Source organism: Beta vulgaris, chromosome 6 (genome assembly GCF_026745355.1).
Source record: "Beta vulgaris subsp. vulgaris cultivar EL10 chromosome 6, EL10.2, whole genome shotgun sequence".
Taxonomy (NCBI): Eukaryota; Viridiplantae; Streptophyta; class Magnoliopsida; order Caryophyllales; family Amaranthaceae; genus Beta; species Beta vulgaris.
Window position 1 is genome coordinate 67,479,501 of NC_079207.1, and position 16,372 is coordinate 67,495,872.

At 37.4% G+C, this 16,372-nt stretch overlaps 2 protein-coding genes across 3 annotated transcripts; one reads left to right on the forward strand and one right to left on the reverse strand.

The window, feature by feature from the left end:
- Positions 1-313: 313 nt before the first annotated feature.
- Positions 314-2,235, forward strand: LOC104897639 (mitotic spindle checkpoint protein MAD2). The gene is made up of 7 exons (XM_010684572.4): positions 314-647; positions 744-759; positions 882-1,012; positions 1,129-1,249; positions 1,543-1,646; positions 1,767-1,888; positions 2,022-2,235. The coding sequence occupies exons 1-7, from the start codon at positions 575-577 to the stop codon at positions 2,076-2,078; spliced, it is 624 nt and encodes a 207-aa protein (XP_010682874.1). The 5' UTR covers positions 314-574; the 3' UTR covers positions 2,079-2,235.
- A 1,113-nt stretch (positions 2,236-3,348) lies between these two features.
- LOC104897641 (trihelix transcription factor GT-1) lies at positions 3,349-14,538 on the reverse strand. 2 transcript variants are annotated; one of them, XM_010684573.4, is made up of 5 exons: positions 13,580-14,537; positions 12,106-12,144; positions 10,226-10,357; positions 4,533-4,757; positions 3,349-3,765 (listed from the first exon to the last, which is right to left on the reverse strand). In XM_010684573.4, exons 1-5 carry the CDS (start codon positions 14,238-14,240, stop codon positions 3,545-3,547), a joined length of 1,278 nt encoding a protein of 425 aa, XP_010682875.1. In that variant the 5' UTR covers positions 14,241-14,537; the 3' UTR covers positions 3,349-3,544. The 2 variants fall into 2 exon arrangements, with proteins under 2 accessions (XP_010682875.1, XP_010682876.1); XM_010684574.4 differs by lacking the exon at positions 4,533-4,757 and having other exon boundaries at positions 13,580-14,538.
- Between the last annotated feature and the right edge of the window lie 1,834 nt (positions 14,539-16,372).

Below are 16,372 nucleotides of genomic sequence, written 5' to 3' on the forward strand. Positions count from 1 at the left end.
TTCTCATCAAAAGATAAATTTTATATCAACCAAATAATCATTAGAATACTTTCCTCTTTTCTCATAACTTCGCGATACGATGATTATTTATACTAGTCTAATAGACACGCGATGTCTACTAAAACATCTAGTTATAACTGTTATATACTTGTGTCTTCCTCTCACATAACTTTGTTGTTGATAGTGTCATATTTTCCCTAATCAGACAACACGTGCAAATGGTACACGTGTAAACCTCAAGACAACCAACACGTGCAAATCTCCAATAGTTCAGACAACTTTCAAATAAAAAATCTAGTGACTAGCCGTTTGCTCTGATTATTCTCCACTCAAAAACCCACCCAGAAAAACTAGCCGTTACCCCTTTGCCTCCCTTTAGTTCCCTTTTTTGGGTGTTTTTTCTTTCAATTCATCAAATCTTCAATCAATCAACTTTTATCCCTAATTTTACAATCCACTGCATCTCTCTCTCTTCAATTCACCTTCAACTACAAATCTTCAACACCCACAAAATCAAATTTCGATTTGAGAATTACCCAGTTGATAAATCTTGAAAAAATTTCTAGGGTTTTCAATGGCTTCAAAAACTGTTGCTAAAGATATCATCACACTTCGTGGGTCCGCAGCAATTGTCAGTGAATTCTTTGGTAATTTCTTCATTTTTATGGGTCATTAATTTCCAAATTTTTAAATTTCTTTCTCTTCTCCAATTTTTCTTAATTATCTTTGCTTGAATTTTTCAGGGTATGCTGCTAACAGGTGAGAAATAAATTAAAATCAATTTTTTCTTGTTTTTTTTACTATTAATTCATAATTTGGGATTGAGAAAAAAAAAAGTTTGGATTTTAATTAATCTTAATAATTGTTACTATTTTTTTCAGTATTTTGTATAATAGAGGTGTATACCCAGAAGAAAGTTTTGGCAAAGTAAAAAAATATGGATTGCCAATGCTTTTAACTCAAGATGAAGGTGTTAAATCCTTTATTACTAATCTTACTGCTCAACTTTCAGGTATTATTTTTTCTGGGTTTTTTTTATAAAAAAAATTCTCTAATTAATTTCTTTTTTTGCCTAATTAATTTTATTATGTGGGTTTCTATTTTTATTTGATTAATTTTGGAGTGCAGAATGGCTTGAATCTGGGAAATTACAGAGAGTAGTTTTGGTGATAATGAGTAAATCTACGAATGAAGTTCTTGAAAGATGGAATTTCAGCATTGAAACTGATAATGAAGTGGTTGAAAAAGGGTAAAAACAAAATTGTTAATTTTGTATAGTTTCTCTATTTCATAATACTCGCCACTTTTCATTATGAGAAGTTTCACGTTACTTGCTACACTTTTTTTAGGCAATAAACTCTCTCTCTATCTCTTTCCTCTCACATGAGTCTCTTTCTTTATACTTTCTACCTCTTTCTTCTCCAAAAATTGCCTAGTATTCCGTAAATTGAGAAGTGTAGCGAGTAATATGAAACGGATGAAGTAGTTTAATTTAAAGAAATAAAAATTGTATTGATCTTTTGGGTTTCATTTTTTTTTCAGGGTATCAAGAGAAAAGAGTGACAAGGAAATTATGAGGGAAATTCAAGCAATTATGAGGCAAATTGCCTCTAGCATCACTTACTTGCCTTGCATTGATGAACCCTGTAATAATAATAATTACTAAGATTTTATTTTATTTATCTTTTTGTGCTTGATTGTTATATTTTTCAAGTTTTTGGCAAAAATTAATGTATCTGATGATGATTAATGTTGGTATGTTACAGGTGTTTTTGATGTTTTGGCATATACTGACAAGGATTTAGCTGTGCCATTTACTTGGATTGAGAGTGATCCCAAATTGATTAATAATCCTCAAATGGTGAAACTACATTGTTTTGATACTAAGGTAAAACAATTATGTGAAAAATTGAAGCATTTATTTTCTGAAATTGAATTCATGTGTTCTTAATTAGATAAAATATGCTATTTTCTGGATGTGTTAACACAGTGAAATTTTGGTTTTTTTTTTGTTTTTGCAGATTCACAAGGTTGACACTATAGTGTCTTACAAGAATGATGAGGAATGGGATGAATAGTAAAAGGAAGTGCTTTTTTTTAGGCAGAAAGAATTTCAATTGGAATATTATGAGTGTTCTCTTTTGTGTGTAATATGTGAATCATTGATTCACAATTTTGTATCTTCAGTGAAGTTTGTACCAAGTAATGATGAATTGCATGTTATCATTCTACTTATATGGAATCCTGCAATTGTCCATTTCTAAAATTGAAATTCTGTTAAAAGTTTGCTGGTTCTGAGAATAGGCAAAACTCACACTTTAGTATATTGAAATGTACAAACAATTGAGAAGCAACTTACTAACTCGAGATCAGGCGACCCAACGACCCGTGCTCGTTGTCGTAGACTCATACGTGCTTGTTGTTGTAGAGCTACGTGCTCGTTGTCATAGACTCATATGGTAGGCGGCGTGCATTGTTTCTTTCCCCTCAAGCATGGGATGCGGCGTGCATATCAGATGCGCCGTGCTGCATGGTAGCAAGCACTAGACCACATATTAGTAGTTATGTACAGTCTAGGTGCCTAATGTAAAGACCACAAATTATGCCTGCACCTAGGTGGGATGCATATTATACGCACGGTGAACCAATTCTAGCTAGCACTTGCGTGAGTTGTGTCTACGCTAAAATTCATCCTTGTGCAGAGTCGTATATCGTTTTACTATGATATACGAAATAGCATCTACACACATTATTAGAATAGGTGGTCTAATTTTATACATAAAATTAGACGAATTCAAGATTGTATTTTTCTAATAAGTTCATTCCGTTTCACTCTAACCCAACATTATCCTAGCCATTCCTTCTTTTCTCCTTCCTTTTTTTTTTTTGACTATCGAACTACAACATATAATTTCAAAAAAATAACTAAGTAATTTTACCGAATTGATTAAACTAGTCATTAAACGGATTAACCTAGTCACTGAATGGATTAAAGAATTTCATTACTCAATAGATTAAACTGATCACGAAACAGATTAACCTGATCCCTAAATAGATTAAACTAATCACTATATTAAAATAGTTGGCATGTTCTACTCTTAATATTGAAATTGAGCTGCGTCTAATTTTAAGTTAAAATTAGGCGGTCTCTTAGAAGACCACCTGTAGCATCTAATACAGTTTTGTCCTTGGTTCCTAAATAGTTCTTGGTTTCAAGACTATATTAAGCTAAGTCTACATATCAGGGATGACAAGTTCATCCAGGTCGGGAAAAGAAAATCCAAAGTGGCATTTTTAAATATTTCTAGACAGTGGTATTTCAGGGTTTTCCTGGCTACTATAAGGATATGTTTGGACGAGAATTACATTACATAAGAAGTTGACAGTGTATATATACAATTATAAGTTCATAGAACAAGGCAATCTATCTGTACAAATAGGTTAGAAAAGAAGATTTCATTTTCAGTCAGCAAATCTTTAATTACAAGTGGGCTTTCTCTGGTTAAAGATCTGGAGATGGGAGACATGACAACTGAGGAGATTCTTAAGTCACACCACGATATAACGAGTCTGGGCGGAGATCATCCAAATTGTCGATATTCCTGTACCCATTTAACTCCCGAAGGCATGACCACCCACGGCGAAGCATAAACTCACGAAAATCGTCCTCAGTATAAAATGTTTTTTCTTCGGTATGAGATATCGTCTGACTGGGATATGGAATGTGGTCCGAATCCTCATAATGGCACAATTTTATTGTCATGCCTGAAAGAAAGAAAATGGTGCCATCTCCATCATTGATTCAGGAAAATATCAAAATAAATAAATAAAGCACTAAAAGGCTTATAATAGCAACTTGCCACTCTTCCTATTGTATTCAGCAAGTGGTTTCACCATCACAGTAACAGCATAACAGAACATAATGGCCTTCATAATAACAGCACATCTATGTGACACCATAACGGGTAGGGTAGCCCAATGGGAATTACCGAATAACGGCAGGGTCAAGAAGGGTATCTTTCATTGATGAAGGCCTTTTTAGGACAGGGTCAACACAATACCAGCATGGTAGCCCAATAATTTCGTTAAAAAGGAAAAAAGAATACGGTAAAAAAAAAGAGTTAACGTATAGTTTAGTTTTTAACATGCTCATTTCCCCTCTCTGCTCACCCCTATCTCCAAACTCCTCTATTGGCCCCCAATATTTACCCAAAACCTGAATGGCGCGGACCACTTTGACCCATTTACAAGGCAGCCTACTATCAGCCGACACTGGCCTAGCCTGCCGTGCCCCAGCAAAACTAGCTGCATTAGAGTTTCGGATCTGCTGAAGGCACATTTGATAAGCAATATGGCCAAACCTACAAAGTAATATCCTTGGGTCCTGAACATTCAAGTCAGAAATAACCCTAGAAACATGCACAAGTATTCAATCCTAGGGATCAGAAGTACCACAATAAGCTATATAAGCTATGCAAGAGGTTATGGCTCGGTAAACCCCTTCATTTTACCTAAATAACGTATATATATACCTTGATCAAGGTGAAGAGTGTAAGTGGCCAGTGGCATGTCTCTGTCAAGAGAACGAACAACCTGATCCTCATCCTCCAACCAAAAAGCACGTTTAGTCCTTAACCCAAATGCAGATCGGATTACATCCTTGATGGCCTCGGCAGTGCCATCTACACCAACCCTTCTTGTGTAATCTCCCCATTTGACAGTAATGACTCTCCCACCAAAAGAATGCGGATCATCACCTGAGACAGTTATATATTAACAACTGTTTATAGAAGAAAAGGAAGAAGGAAAAAGCAGCACCACTGAACTCAAACCAAACAAAACATGCCTGCTAAAAAACCTAGAAAATTATGAAAGCTAAAAATTTTGGAAAAGAAGGGTAAGAGAATAGGTTATGTCATACTCCTGCTATCTTAGAGTAAGCAAATTAATCATCTTACCTTCGCCCTATAGAAAATTTGGTCTCCTTTATCTAGTGGTGGGGATCCCATCCTACCGCTTAAACATATGTAAGGATTTCCCAATAACTTAATATCCATTATTGATTTGAAAGTGTGAGGACAAAGTAAAGCCTTTTCAAAATCCTTTCATCTCAATCTCTTCACCAGTTAGCATTTCTATGTCCCAACACTCTCCAGCATACTCTCTTTTTTTCCAGCCAAGGGGAAAGAAGATCCCTGACATAACATCTATAAAAGAAGAAAGGGTAGAGAATAAAAACCAAAACTGAAAGAAGCAAAAGAAGGAAAAATCAAACCGAGAAAGAGCCAAAGATGAGAGAGAAGAAACAAATGAAAAAAACTAGAGAGAGAGATAAAGAGACAAAGAGAATGGAACAAACACCAGTTTCCGAGGTAAATTCCAATAAGAAATGGAGGTGAAACTGTTTAGCTTCATGGAGCCAAATCCCCCAGATAAGTATTAGGGTATTCAGATACACAGTGTCAAGTTTCAGGTGGGTGATCCACGTGGTTAAAGCCTTCAGTAAGCAACTCAAGATATAGATATGAAAAAGAACTCCCCTCCTCCTAAAAAAAAGGGCGGGCCCTTTGAGTTTGAGTCACAAATTCCAGAGGCGAACAAAACCTTCCTATAAACTATATTACTGTTGGACCATTAGATGCCAATCAGTCAGAGGAACCCCCCCCCCTCCCCCCTCCCCTACCTTTTTAAACTTAGTAAAACCTCAAGGAGTGACTGCGACAGCTGTACAAAATGCTCTTCTCGTAAAACCAAAGATTCAATATGATCACATTTACATCATAGCTCACAAATAGCAAATCCAGTCACTAAATATCCTCCTCAATCCATATGACCAGCTTCAGCCTGTGTCAGCGTGAAAGGTGCACAGGATCCAGCGGACTCAAGTCTGAGGCAAATTCAGCAAAGGAGGTGAAAGAACAGGGAAACAACGCTACCAGGTACCAATTTCAGGACAACCACTTCATGCAGATATTTTCAAAGCTTTCTATCACTCCATGACTGATCTACCAGTTACGTTAGAACACAAGCAGCTCATTATTGAAAATATCTAAAGATCAATGATGGAAAATTCCATATCTACCCATTGATATACCAATGCACGAAAAGGAGAATTCAGATTCGGGTTTTTGGTTGCCTATGGAGACAAATAAACGGTTATGATGGCATCCTCAAATGGCAATTGAGTTTGCAGTATATCTTTAGATCAATGATGGTCTAGCTCTAACCATTGAAATAGCAATGCATGAAAAGATCATGAAGCTTAAGGTTTTTGGTTGTGCAAGGAAACTCAGCTCTTTAAGATGGTGGCCTCAAATGCAATTGAGTTTGCTAATATTACTCTTTTCCCTCTCGTTGTTTCATCTTATTCTCGTAAAGTTTGCTGCTTCTTATCTCCTTTTACTGCAATTTGTCATTTCCTTGTTTCTACTTTCCCTCTGGGTTACCAAGACTCCTACACGAGTACTTATACAGATATAGATCCAAAGCGTCCGAGACGTCAATTCCAAAAAAAAATGTATATGGGGGCACCGTCCAAACTTTGGACAAGCGTACGAGATTTCGGGAATATAAAAACCTTTTCAAAATTTCGAGAAGGAACATTTCACCTGATATTTTACACAATTGAGTTGTCCAGTCAATTAGCATTTAACAACAAGCAAGCTAGATAAAAAAGCATAGAAAAGAGAATTTGATAAACTGCAGAGGAAAACTAATGATATAAGAATTTAAATTATATTCTCTACGCAAAGGAAATGGCAATGACTCGAGGACCGTGAAAGAAGCCAAGACACTCCCTTCAGACCACATAATTACAAACTGACACCACTCTCTCGCCCCCCCCCCCCTCCTCCTCTCAAGAAGAAGTCAAGTGAGCTTCTAGTCTACCACCCAAATCTGGACTGTCCCTCCCCTTCCCCCCCCCCCCCTTCCCCTCTCCCTCTAATTCTCTCCCTCCCTTCCTCTACCTCTCTCTGTCTCCTATCTCTCTCTTCCTTCGTCTACCTCTCTCTCTCTCTCTCACCCTCCCCTTTGGTTTTTATCTTCCCAAACCTAATCATCTTTAGCTACTGGATCTGTGTGAGATCTTATTGATGCCGGTAAACTGCCTTTGATCTAGCATTACTCTTAACAAAGATATGGACCTCAACACCTCATAAATGTCAAAAGCCTGTAATATATAAGTGAAACAGAACTAGGAGCTTGTTCAGCGAAATTAGTTATATACTTCCTCCGTTTCTAAATAAGTGCAACATAGAGAAGTGGCACACAGACCAAGACATCTAGAGAGAGAAAGTTGGGGACCACACTTAAAAAACAATTAGGCAACTTAATTAAATAAAATATCTAACCTAACTAACTAATAACTTTATATCTCAAACACCTTCCACCTGCCATCCACCTCAACACCGCCACCACCGGCCACCACCACCACTACCAGAAAACACGAAAACAGCCACCACCACCGGAAAAACACCCTTCCCCAAATCTGCCCACCGGAAACCACGTAAGATTTTTCCACCATCATCCATAGTTTCTCCCCACCACCACCATCGCACCAACACATCATGCCACCAACCCCACCACCGTTCAAAAATCAAAACCCTAACCCTTGTTTCACCAACACCACCACCGACATCTTTTGCCTCTTTGCATCACCACCGTCGCACCAACACACTAACCCTACCACCATTCAAAAATCTGGTGCGTGGTGGTGCTGAAACCCTAGATCTACAACTATATGAGATGAAGAAAGAGTGATGGAGGAGGTGAGAGAAGGTGAGGCCGTGAGGAGGAGGAGTTAGAGGAAGCGAAGGAGGAGAGAGAAGGGTCTGGTGGTGTGAATCGTGTGATGGTGCGACGATGTAGTGGTGTCGGGCTGGTGGAGGACGCTAAAGAAGGAGGGAAAGAGTTGAGGTTCGTCAGCGGTGTGATGGTGTCGAGATGGTGGTGGTTTGGGCTGGTGTTTTTGTGGAGTTTGTGGTGCTGGTGGTGTCGGGGTGGTGTGTTGAGTTGGGAAGAAGGGGTTGGGTGGGTTGAGTTGAGGATAGAAAAAGGGGTGGCAGGTTGCTGATGAGATGAGAGGAGGGATTAGGGGTGTTGATCAATTAAGGTTGTTTTAGGTTGGTAAATTATAAATTAATTGTGTTGTTGGGGGAATTAAGTAATGGCAATTCTGTAAATAAAAGGAAATAAATTTTCCATTTTGAGCTATGTTGCACTTATTGTGACATTTCCAAAAATGGGAATTGTTGCACTTATTTAGAAACGGAGGAAGTATTAGTTTTTTTAAGTAGTTGTTGGCTATTCTACGAGCTGTTAGTGGTTACTGGTTAGGTTAGCCGTTAGCGATTAATGTAGATGTTCAGCGAAGTTAGTTATTGAAATAGTAAAAGAAAATTAAAAATGTTGCCTCAAAATGTAAAAGCTACTCCAAAATTTAAACACACCTAGATCATGGATTTGAGTTTCACAAATTTGTCAAAGATAGAATCATCAATCAGGAAATCAAACTGAAAACATGGTAGAGATATATTATGAATATTTGGCACCAAAGTCCACTTTTTGGATTACGTAACTGAGAACTGATTTGGCTAGTACCACCTTAATCATCCTGAATTTTTAACATTCAACAATCAAATCTTGCCCATGCTTGGCTAGTTGGCTATCTGTACCTACCGGCTACCACTTCACTCTGAATCTGAGCAAGAGCTCCTTGCAAACTCACAGTCATGTACAATCATAACTGTCCCTCCACATTGCATCAGAGCAACCTTCCATTCAAAAAGAACTAAAACATATCTTACGAGATTTATCTTACCAAACCATTGTAGTTCCCACAAAACCCCTACAATCAACTACTAAATGGCTATACAATTCTTAGCATCATTATCAATGATCAAGAAATAAGATCAAGCATGTAATCTTTAAAAAAATCCCCTTAACAATGAATGAAAATAAGATCATGAGTTGATTGGGATAAATATTTTGCATGGGGTGAGTGAAATGATGAATAAGATTGTGGGATGAGTGATGCCAAATGTCACATTCTGACTGGATTTTAGAATATAATATAGTAATTGTTATAAAATTTCCAATGGTTTTATTTTAAAAAATACAGAGTGAAAAAAAATACCAATAGCTCAATTTTTCCGACCTCTATAAATAGAGACCCATTTTGCTATATTTTGGATAAAATAAATTTCAGCTATTTACTGATTTTCTCTAATTTTGCTTATTTTATATGAAATATCTTTCATTTTTACACTTCAAAAAAAATAAAAAGTAAAGAGTAAGAGAGAGGAAAGTAGTTGGGTGGGGTCAAAAGTAAGAGAGAAAAAGGAAAAATTAGTTGGGATGATGTTTTTGTTGTTCATGGTTAAGAGGATATGTGAGAAAAGATTGTGGGAAGTTATTTTTTAGAGAGAGAAAGTTAGAAAGAGAGTGGGGTGATCTTTGTTTAAGATCATGAATAATGATCTTAAACAAATATCATCTCACTCTCTTTCTAACTTTCTCTCATTAAAAAATAATATTCCAGAATCTTTTCTTATATAACCTTTTAACCATGAACAAAAAAAAATCATCGGAACTCATTTTTCCTCTTTCTCTTTTATTTTTTTTGACCCCACCCAATTACTTTTCTCTCTCTTACTATTTACTTTTTATTTTTTTGAAGTGTAAAAATGAAAGATATTTCATATAAAATAAGCAAAATTAGAGAATAAGTAAAATTAGAGAAAATAAGTAAATAGCTGAATTTTTTTATCCAAAATATAGCAAAAGGGGGTCTCTATTTATAGAGCTCGAAAAAATAGAACTATTGATATTCTTTTATTTTTTTTTCACTTTGTATTTTTTAAAATAGAACCATTAGTAATTTTATAACAATTACTATATTCTAAAATCCAATCAGAATGTGACATTTGGCATCACTCATCCCACAATCTTATTCACCATTTCACTCACCCCATACAAAATTTCCATCCCAATCAACCCATGATCTTATTTTCATTCATTATTGAGAGCATTTTTTTTAAGATCACCCACTTGATCTTTGTTTTCAATCACCACTAAGGGTGACATGGAATAATTCACTAAGTAACCTCATGATACAATCCTATTGTTTAGGTTTGGGTCTGTGCTAGTTCTTCCGGACACAAAACTGCAGAAAGAAAATATAGAGACATTTTCAGCACATATCATTCGGTCAAGAAAAGATTACCATTCCCAGGGGTCTCCCGCCAAAATGATGGGGGAACACCACCGCCTGTTACAGCATCAGCTGCAGTAATGGCAAGAGGGTGCCCCTCATGATCCAAACGCCTTTCTAAATTTAGTGTTGGCCTCCCATTAGCTGTAACAGAACAGAAAGAAATTCCAATTGTTATTACAACTCCAAATAATACAGATTTATTTGCACAAAAACGTCAGGGAAAAAAGTAAACAAAAAAGCAAAATGACATCCATAAGAAAGCAGGTGTAAAAAGGAAAGACAGAGGGAAGAAAACAAAAGATTACTGTCAATATGCCTTACTATCATACTTTGTCATATTAAAAGGGGCTGCATATAGACAAATCGACGGGGACTGGGGAGCCATGGCTCCCCGACCCTCAGGCCTCATCCCTCATTTGTGTGTACTTTTAGGAAGGAGAAGAGAAAAGAGGGCCAAAACTCATGGACCAAAGAGACCAAACAGCACTAATGCTGACGAGAAAAGTGGCAATAATATTACGAGCCTGAAAAATCAGATTGATATTTCAACACATCAGACTACATTCTATAATTTGCAATTGGGAGCTCAACATAAGCTGACATTGAAACTTCCAGCAGCTCTATTTTAGGCAATCAGAAGCCAAAGCAATATAATAAAGGTAAGGAAAGAAGCTAGAAATAAGAGGCACCAAAGGAAGCTATGTCAAAACTTCAATTAATGAATGGCACAGCAAGAAAGGGGTTTTCGTAGGAGCAGAAACACTTACTAGAATACAAAGGATAAATAGCTATTGAATTTAAGAGATCAGTGCATAAGACAGTGCAACTTTATCCCTAATGTTCAATATAGAGGTGCAGCTGGATATAATTTTGACAGAACATGACAGAGACTTGTGCATGGACAGAAATATTGATATAGCAAGTTAATGATAGTCAAATGGCAAGCACCATCGACAATGATCATATAAGGCACTAAGGCAGTAATGGAAGGACCTAAGATGGATTATACAACTTCCTCCGTCCTCAATGTAAAACTCTCCTCTTTGTAACGTCTCACAATACTTTCAATGTTTGTCTGGTGATATATCATTTCATAGCCATAGAGTTAAAAGCGTAATTGGTTTGCGTTGATGCCATAGCTGGAATTGACTAAAATAAAAAGACCGTCCCTCAACTTTCACTACTCCAAAACATGACAACTACAGAGGACAGGAGTATAATAGTATCTTCGTCCAGGCCAATGACTCTTCCAGAGTTGATGCTTCTCAAACTTAGATGGGTGCGTGTGAAATAGCACAAGCACTATTGAGTATTGACCCTCTAGGACTCAGTAGCAGGTAACTTGTAGCATGGTCTTCTTCCTCTTAAAAACAAATGCCATATCATTACAGTTTGTTGCCCATAATCCCATATATAGATGATGAACTCATAAAAAAGAGGCATACTTGGTCTTCAAACAAGGTATTTGTATGATAGACATGAGTAGAACCTAGCAAAAAGGTTGTAGAAAGCTCTGACTGCATAAGGGAATAGGTTATACAGATACAACTACAAGGGTAAGATAAGGAGCTTGAATTTATGGAGACCTTGCTTTATAAATTATGAATACCAACAAAATTATCCAGTTCCGCTTTTAATGCCATAACCTCAAAAGTAATGTCCCAGTTGATGACTACCTGTTCACTAGCCCTCACTCTTTCACCTAACATTCAATAAAAGCCTAGAAGGGACTTTTAATCGACTACAAGCACCTTTATTCTAGACTCTTTAAGTAGTGCCACTCACCCACCTTAATAATCACACTTTTCTTGATTTTTCTGCTCCTACAACGTTGCAAAATATTCAAGATGCCAATCAAATTTCCAGAAATGGTTTTTGACATGTTGTACCTTCAATGGGTCCAAAAGGAATAGTAGCATCATCAATACCTGCACAAAGACAATCAGTTAGAGCATTTGTAAGGGAGCAAAGTATATTAAAGTTTTTACTTGTTAAAAACAGACACTAAGGGAGGAAGGGAGCAAAGAATATTAGAATTTTTATTTGTCAAGAATAGAAACTAAGGGACGTACAAGGATTGAGGAAATAGGAATGCATCAAAAGGAAAACATTAGAGGAAGGTCATCGAGCAAAGATGCTAAGAAATACTCCCTTCGTCCCATAATAGACTTCCCAATTGCTATTTTCAAAGTCAACCCTTGTAAGTTTTGACCATACATTTTCAATTTCTCACCAATATATAATAAACAATATAGTCAATTCTCAATGTGAACGACCAATAATGTGTCTTAGTGGCTGTGCACCAAACAAATTGAAAGTCTATTAAAGGGAGGGGGGGGGGGCGGGGGGAGAATATGCAGTCCCTCTCATGTAGCAAAAGCATGAAAATACAATAATTACCAAAACTACTTTTTTAATAAGGTAAGGAGAAACCTTGGCAAGTTGGGGGGAATAAAGGGAACCCAACTTGCCTAGGTGAGAATTGATCCCCAAGACCTCTTGAAATCGGGTGAGAAGCTCTAACCACTAGCCTATCCTTCACTGTCAATTACCAAAACTACTGATAATAGTAGAATTACCACAAATTACAAAATACAGAAACAATGTATATAGTTCATTGTAGTTTACTCTCCACAAACCTAAATGGCTTTCAGATACTCATAAGTCATAAATGAACATGATAGCATGTTCATCAGTTCATTATTGTCTAAAATGTAGGATCGCGTACCAACCAAGGGTGCTCACAATGTGCACCAGCATCAGGATCAACTACGTATTGGGAAAACAGAATTCTCCTCATGGAGTATCTAAACTAAATACTTGGCTCCAATGTGCTAATGTGATAAATTTTGCTCTTTAAATACTCCCTTCTCCTAATCCATTGCATAAGTTCATGAAACTACCAATTTGTATCAGCATTTAAGAACATTGACACCAACTTCACTTCCCAAAACAGCCAAACCCCACAAAAGGAAAGAGGATAACGAAACATAATAAGCACGAAAATCACTACTCCAACAGCATATACAAAGTCCAATAGCTAACTAAAACCATGCAACAATACAGTTACAGCCTCAAAACTCAAAGAAATTTTATGTACCCCATACCACAAACAACCCAAAAATTCAACTTCAATATCCACATGGCAGCAAATAGTTTCGAAACCCAACAAACTAACAAGATACCCACATGCAGTTCTCAATCAGCAAAATACTACCAAATTCAGAAAGTAACAAAATTGCAAAATCTTCAAACACCCAATACTCCAAACAATCCTAAACTAAAAATAGTGAAATACCCACATGCAATTCTCAACCTACACCTCAAAAACACACCCAAAAATAAAATAAAAAAAGCACAAACCTTTATCAGAGAAGTGCAAGAAAGGATCAACCTTAGAAGAATGATTAATCCCATCATTATTATGATTATGATTAGGACTTTTATATCCAGCTGCATTAGAAGAAGAAGTAGAACGACTTCTTTCCCTCAAAATCTCATCAATTTCCTTATAATAAGACATCTTAGCTGATCCATTATTACCATTACCAGTAGTAGAAGCACCAACACTAGCACTAGCACTACCACAAGAATGTTGTTTTGCCTTCTTAAACTCTTTAAGCAAGTTCCTCCACTTATCAGTACACATAGTTGGGCTCCTATCAAACCCTCTATCTCGCATTTTCGACGAAATCTGTTCCCACAAATGCTTATTAGATTTTGAGGTGTTAAACAATGAATCCATATCTCTCCTTAAACTAATCAAACTCCGGGTTTCGTCTTGAACCCAAGTTTCAGCCCGTTTTTTGGGTCCTGATGAGGATGCCGTTGCGGCCGGCAAACAATGAGATTGATGGTGCTGCTGTTGGTGGTTGTTGTGGTGGTGCTGGTGGTGGTGAGTGGGGACCACCTCGATCATCATGTCATGGTGATTGTGGTCGTCGTCGGAGAATTCAAGAGAAGAAGAAGGTGGTTTTGTTGTTGTGTTTGTTGTGGGATTGTGACTTGTGTCGGAAATGTACATGGTGTTTGTGTGTGTGTTTTTTTTGTGGGGTGGGAATTTGGGGAAGAAAGATTGGGTTTTTTTTAGGGATTTAAGGAAGTAAGAGAGATTTTTGTGTGATTTGAGTTGAAATTGAGATGATTATTAGTAAGGGTTTGAGGAATTTGAGCATCTGGGTATTGGAGAAGAAGCAGAAGTGAGGAATTTTAGCTCTTGTGTTTGGAAGAGTGGAGAGTGGTGGAGTAGTGCTCAGCTTTCTCTCCCTCCTCTTTTCTTCTTTTCTCTCTCTCCGTTTGTTTTGGCTTTTGTTTTCGAGAGGAGCAATTAGGGCCTTAGGGGTGATAATCGAGTCGAGCACCTTGCGAGCAACTCGAGCTCGACTCAAATAATTCGTCTCGAGTTAGTTTGATTAGAACCCCTAGAAGCAATTAATCAGATAAAAAGTTTTCCTAAATAACGCCTTGTATTTTATGTTATTAAACATTTTTCCTTTCCCGCTTTACACTTTTATTTTTGTTTCTTTAGAGCATGACATTTATGTCTTTTTAGATCATAAAACTAGGTTAGATCTTGTGTGATACACGGTATTAATAATTGATTTGGAAAAATATTGGTAACTAAACTTGTTATGAGCAGATTCATTTGAATACTATTCTCACTATTTAATGAAGATGAAATGATCAATATTCATCATTAAATTTAAATTGTTTTTTATGTGGAAATAACAAAGATATATATATATATATATATATATATATATATATATATATATATATATATATATATATACATATATACATATATATATATATATACATATATACATATATATATATATATGTATATATGTATATATATATATATGTATATATGTATATATATATATATATATATATATATATATATATATATATATATATATATATATATATATATATATATATATATATATATATATGTATATATATCTGATGCACATACAAATACATAAACTTCATGATCAGAAAATATAACGGTTATTTCACCAAATACCCCCAACAAATCAAGAAATTCACCATATACCCTCAATGTTTCATAAATGCATCGTATACCCTTGAGTTTCGAAAACTCTGCAACAGATACCCATTTCCTAACTGTCTTTCCTACCGTTAGATTTATTTACGATTTTACCAGCATTAACCCCTAATCCTAATTAAATCTAACCCTAATCTAACACTAATCCTACCCTAAACCCTCCCCCTTACACTAACCCTACCCCTTGGCAGCCCCCACCCCCTCCCCTCCACCCCACCCCAGCCCCTACCCCTCCCCTCCCCCTCCCACCGCTGATGTGCGTGCCGGCCTCCCCCCCCACCCCCACCCCACCCCACGACGTTGCGCGTGCCGGCCTCCCCACCCCCTGCTCGTCCGTTCGCCAACCACCCCTCACCTTCCCTTTCGAACACCAAACCCCCACCCCTCCCCTTCGAACACCGACTCCCCTGCATTCACCAAACCAAACCTGCATTCACTGTTAGTAGCAACGAAGGAGAAAGAGAAAAACATGACTGCGACGCCACAGCTCCGGCGAGCAGAGGAGAGAGAACACTTCGTTGGGAATTCAAGGTAACAACACCACACAACTCAACCACGAACAGAGGAGAGAGAAAGCGAGTGAGACGCACAGCTCCGGCGAGCAGAAGTGTGTGGTGATTTGGGTCAGATTTGGCTAGCAGGGGGAGGGGTTCCGCGACGAAAACACTTTGCGGGGATGCGGGAGGGGGAGGGGTGGGGGTTGCGGCACAGGGAGGGGAGGGGTGGGAGTTGCGACGAAGGGAGTGGGAGGGGTTGGGGGTTGCGGCGGGGGGAGGGGTGGGGGTTGCGGTAGAGGGAGGGTTGGGGGATGGTGGAGGGGGAGGGGGAGGGAGAGGGGGAATGGGAATGGGAGGGGACTTGGCTGGGTTGGGATTAGGGTTAAGGATTAGGGTTTAGATTTTAGGGTTAGTATTTAGATTAGGATTTGGGATTAGGTTTAGATTTTAGGGTTAGGAGTTAATTGTGGCAAAATGGTAAATAAAGTTAACGGTAAGTTGACGACAGTTAAAAAAAGGGTATTTGGTGCTCAAAAATGAAAAGTCATGGGTATATGGTGAATTGTTGAAATATTGAGGGTA

What these genes read in the sequence shown, in the direction of transcription:
- LOC104897641 (XM_010684573.4), bottom strand. Translation starts at nt 14,240, where the DNA reads ATGTACATTTCCGACACAAGTCACAATCCCACAACAAACACAACAACA. An exon ending in CTTGCACTTCTCTGATAAAG is followed by an intron (nt 12,145 to 13,579) that starts GTTTGTGCTTTT and finishes GTCTTTGTGCAG; the next exon opens with GTATTGATGATGCTACTATT. An exon ending in CACTCTTCACCTTGATCAAG is followed by an intron (nt 3,766 to 4,532) that starts GTATATATATAC and finishes TCTTTCTTTCAG; the next exon opens with GCATGACAATAAAATTGTGC.
- LOC104897639 (XM_010684572.4), top strand. Translation starts at nt 575, where the DNA reads ATGGCTTCAAAAACTGTTGCTAAAGATATCATCACACTTCGTGGGTCC. An exon ending in AATGAAGTGGTTGAAAAAGG is followed by an intron (nt 1,250 to 1,542) that starts GTAAAAACAAAA and finishes TTTTTTTTTCAG; the next exon opens with GGTATCAAGAGAAAAGAGTG. An exon ending in GCCTTGCATTGATGAACCCT is followed by an intron (nt 1,647 to 1,766) that starts GTAATAATAATA and finishes GGTATGTTACAG; the next exon opens with GTGTTTTTGATGTTTTGGCA.